We start from the raw sequence: 3328 nt of genomic DNA, 5'->3' as shown, positions 1-3328 counted from the left end.
AGGCTATGATTATGCACAACTCAGTAGCGTTATGCTAATTAAGAAAGTTTTGCCATTTAAATAAAGTCATAACATAGCTTAAATTTCTAATGTGCATATGGAGAAAAGCAATTTATGTTCTAATGATTGGTGATCCATAAATGATCCATTTTAAGTAAGTTCGGATCTAAAATATGAATAAATAAATTTAGATTATAAATAAATCAATCTATTTACACTCGTTTATTGGATAAATTGGATTTAAATTTAATAATATTGATCTATGTAATAATTAGATCGGCCATAATCTGATCAATTGAACTTATTTAAAATTATTTAATTAATTTTTATTCTATTTAATTAACCCGTCTACCGTTTAACTCGTTCAACTTTATCTATGCAATCAACGGATGGTGTTTATTGGATTACTCATCTAATAAATAAAATAATTTAGATATATATTTTTATTCTAGTTAATAAATAGTTTAAATTGGGTTGGTAAATTTTTTATCGGGTCTATATTCCATCCAATCCGACCTGATGTGGTTGCCACCTCAGCGTCCATTTCTTCTAATAGATGATAATAGAGAGAATAAGGTCCAAAAAGTCAAACCAACTGATAAATGTGGGTGATTATGACTTCCGGACGCCGGGATTCAATGGGAAGCCTCTTTTGGTATGGTTTTAGTGTGCTAGAAAGAATGCAGCTGTCTCCGCCGCTCTCCAGACCAAAGGAGATGGTTTTATCCTTTTTTTCGCTGGATTGAGAGAATGGTTACATAGGGGCCTCTCACCCCCTCTCGTATTTTGTCCAGGCTCACCCCCCACCCCTTCCATTTATTCGTCGAAGACGACGTAGATTCGCCCATTCCTCCTTTCTCCGAAGTCGCATCTGACCTCCGGTAGCTGTGCGGATGCTCAAATCAGTGGAATCGAAGGAGAGAAGAAAAAGTTTAGATTTTTCTCTATTTTTGGGGTTAAGAAATCGCGTGTTTTGGAGTTTCCAGTAGTTGGATTCCTCAATAGGTGTTTCTTTTCTCGGAATTCTCGGTAAAAATCGGATCTTTCCCTTTTATCGATCGGAAAGGCGTCTGATTTTTTTCTAAAAGAGACAAAAAACTGTAATTTGAATTCGAAAAAGGGGTCGCCAACATCTCGAGATACCTCTGGGATACCCTAGGAGATAAGAGGCGGAAAAGCATCGACTTGGTTTCGATCTGGTTCGAGATTTCGGCCATGGTGGCGGAGCCTTGGATCCACAAGATGCGGACCGCCTTATCCCTGGAGAACTCCTCCTCCTCCTCCTCCGCCGCCGGCCCCAGGAAGAAGAAGGAGGGCTCGAAGCCACCGCAGGACGGCGGCGACACCGTTGGGATCCTCTCCTTCGAGGTCGCCAACGCCATGTCCCGGGCCGTCAACCTCTACCGCTCCCTCTCCGACTCCGAGATTGCGCGACTTCGCTCCCAGACCCTCGCCTCCCCAGCCGTCCGCCTCCTTGTCTCCACCAACGAGCCGTACCTCCTCGCGCTGGCCCTCGCCGAGAAGCTCGACGACCTCAACCGCGCCGCCGCCGTCGCCTCCCGCCTCGGCCGCCGCTGCTCCCACCCCGCCCTCCTCGGCTTCGAGCACGTTTACTCCGACCTCCTCGCCGGCCGAATCGACCCCGCCGGTCTCGGCTTCCTCTCCAAGGACATGGACGGCACCGTCCGCAAGATGGAGCGCTTCGTCTCCTCCACCGCCACCCTCTACATCGAGCTCGAGGTCCTCACCCAGCTGGAGCAGTCGGCCAAGAAGTTCCCCCCGACGCCGGTCCACGACGAGACCCGCCGGGCCGTCGAGCAGAAGATCCAATGGCAGCGGCACGACGTGCGGCACCTAAGGGACGCCTCCCTCTGGAACCAGACCTATGACAAGGTCGTCCTCCTCCTCGCCCGGGCGGTCTGCACCATCTATTCCCGCATCCGCCATGTGTTCGGGGAGTCTGTTCTTGGCTTGGATTGCCTGGTTTCCGATCAAAGTCGCCAGCTTTCCGGCCAGATTATCCCCTCCGGTCACCGCACAATCCATTCGGGGCTTCTTCAGTCAGATACAAGCGAAGGCAAGTCCGGGCAGATTCCACGACCGATTGGAGCTGAAGCGGATTCCGGCATAAATTTTCGCAGGGAGCGTCTCCGGTTCCGTTGCGGCGGGAGCACCGGCAGGCTCTTCATGGAGTGCCTCAATTTGGGCAGCCCTCCTTCGGGGAAGGACAGCGACGAGCATTTCGAGACCGAGAGTTGCCTGAGCCGGTCGGTGACGGGTGCTTCCATTCCCTTCAGTGGGGAACAGGGGTTGAACCAGAGTGGCAAGATCGGGTGGTTGCGGCTTGGGCCGAAGAGTAGATTAACAATGCTTGCTCCACCGTCCACCGTCGGCGGTTCGGCTCTCGCACTGCATTATGCAAATATTGTAATTATCATCGAGAAGTTTCTTTGTTATCCACATTTAGTTGGGGAGGAGGCCAGGGATGATCTCTACCAGATGCTGCCCTCAAGCTTGAGGCTGGCTTTGAGAAGGAGTCTTAAGTCTTGCGTCAAGAATCTAGCTATCTATGATGCACCTCTTGCGCATGATTGGAAGGAAGCACTTGAGAGAATATTGAGCTGGCTCGCTCCGATGGCTCATAACATGATCCGGTGGCAGACTGAGCGCAACTTTGAGCAGCAGCAGATTGTTTTGAGGACAAATGTCCTGATGCTACAAACATTGTATTTTGCTGACAGGGAGAAGACAGAAGCAGCTATATGTGAGCTTCTGGTTGGGTTGAACTATATTTGCCGCTATGAGCAGCAGCAGAACGCTTTGTTGGATTGTAGGAGTAGTATGGACTCTGATGACTGTATGGAGTGGCATATGCGATACTAGAAAGCTTAGCTTCACTGATTCTTCGGAAACTTTGAAAAGATTAAAGAAATTATGTTGAGTTTTGAAATTACTTCCTCATGGGTGAGGTATAGAGTTTGAAATTGTTGCTTTTCTTTTTTTTTTTCCCCTAAAGGTATGGGAATTTTTCTTGAATTATGATGTACATGATTCCTTATGTTCAGAAATCCATGATACTTAACTATGCATAGATTTCAGGGTTTCCATCCATTTGACTTTTATGACAGTATTACCTATTTTCTGTGTGTTATTATGAAAGCTTATATCAAAATTTCTACTACATCCTTGAGAGATACGCAAATAACTTCTGTATAGCCATTTGGAGATCATTGTATAAGTTCTAAATAAAAAGCAATCCTGGCAATTCATGAAATTCTTTTGTGCAGTGAAGTTTCTTGAAAGAAGTTTAATATAACATGTGCTACAC

General features: G+C 46.9%; 1 protein-coding gene across 1 annotated transcript; it reads left to right on the top strand.

Annotated features, from left to right (window-relative positions):
- Positions 1 to 629: 629 nt before the first annotated feature.
- Positions 630 to 3107, top strand: LOC105043059 (protein PSK SIMULATOR 1). Its single transcript, XM_010920474.4, has one exon. The coding sequence runs from the start codon at positions 1216 to 1218 to the stop codon at positions 2881 to 2883; it is 1668 nt and encodes a 555-aa protein (XP_010918776.1). The 5' UTR covers positions 630 to 1215; the 3' UTR covers positions 2884 to 3107.
- The last annotated feature ends 221 nt before the right edge of the window (positions 3108 to 3328 follow it).

Source organism: Elaeis guineensis, chromosome 4 (assembly GCF_000442705.2).
Source record: "Elaeis guineensis isolate ETL-2024a chromosome 4, EG11, whole genome shotgun sequence".
Lineage (NCBI taxonomy): Eukaryota > Viridiplantae > Streptophyta > Magnoliopsida > Arecales > Arecaceae > Elaeis > Elaeis guineensis.
The sequence above is the reverse complement of the archived record's forward strand: the minus strand, read 5'-3'. Positions and strand labels throughout refer to the sequence as shown.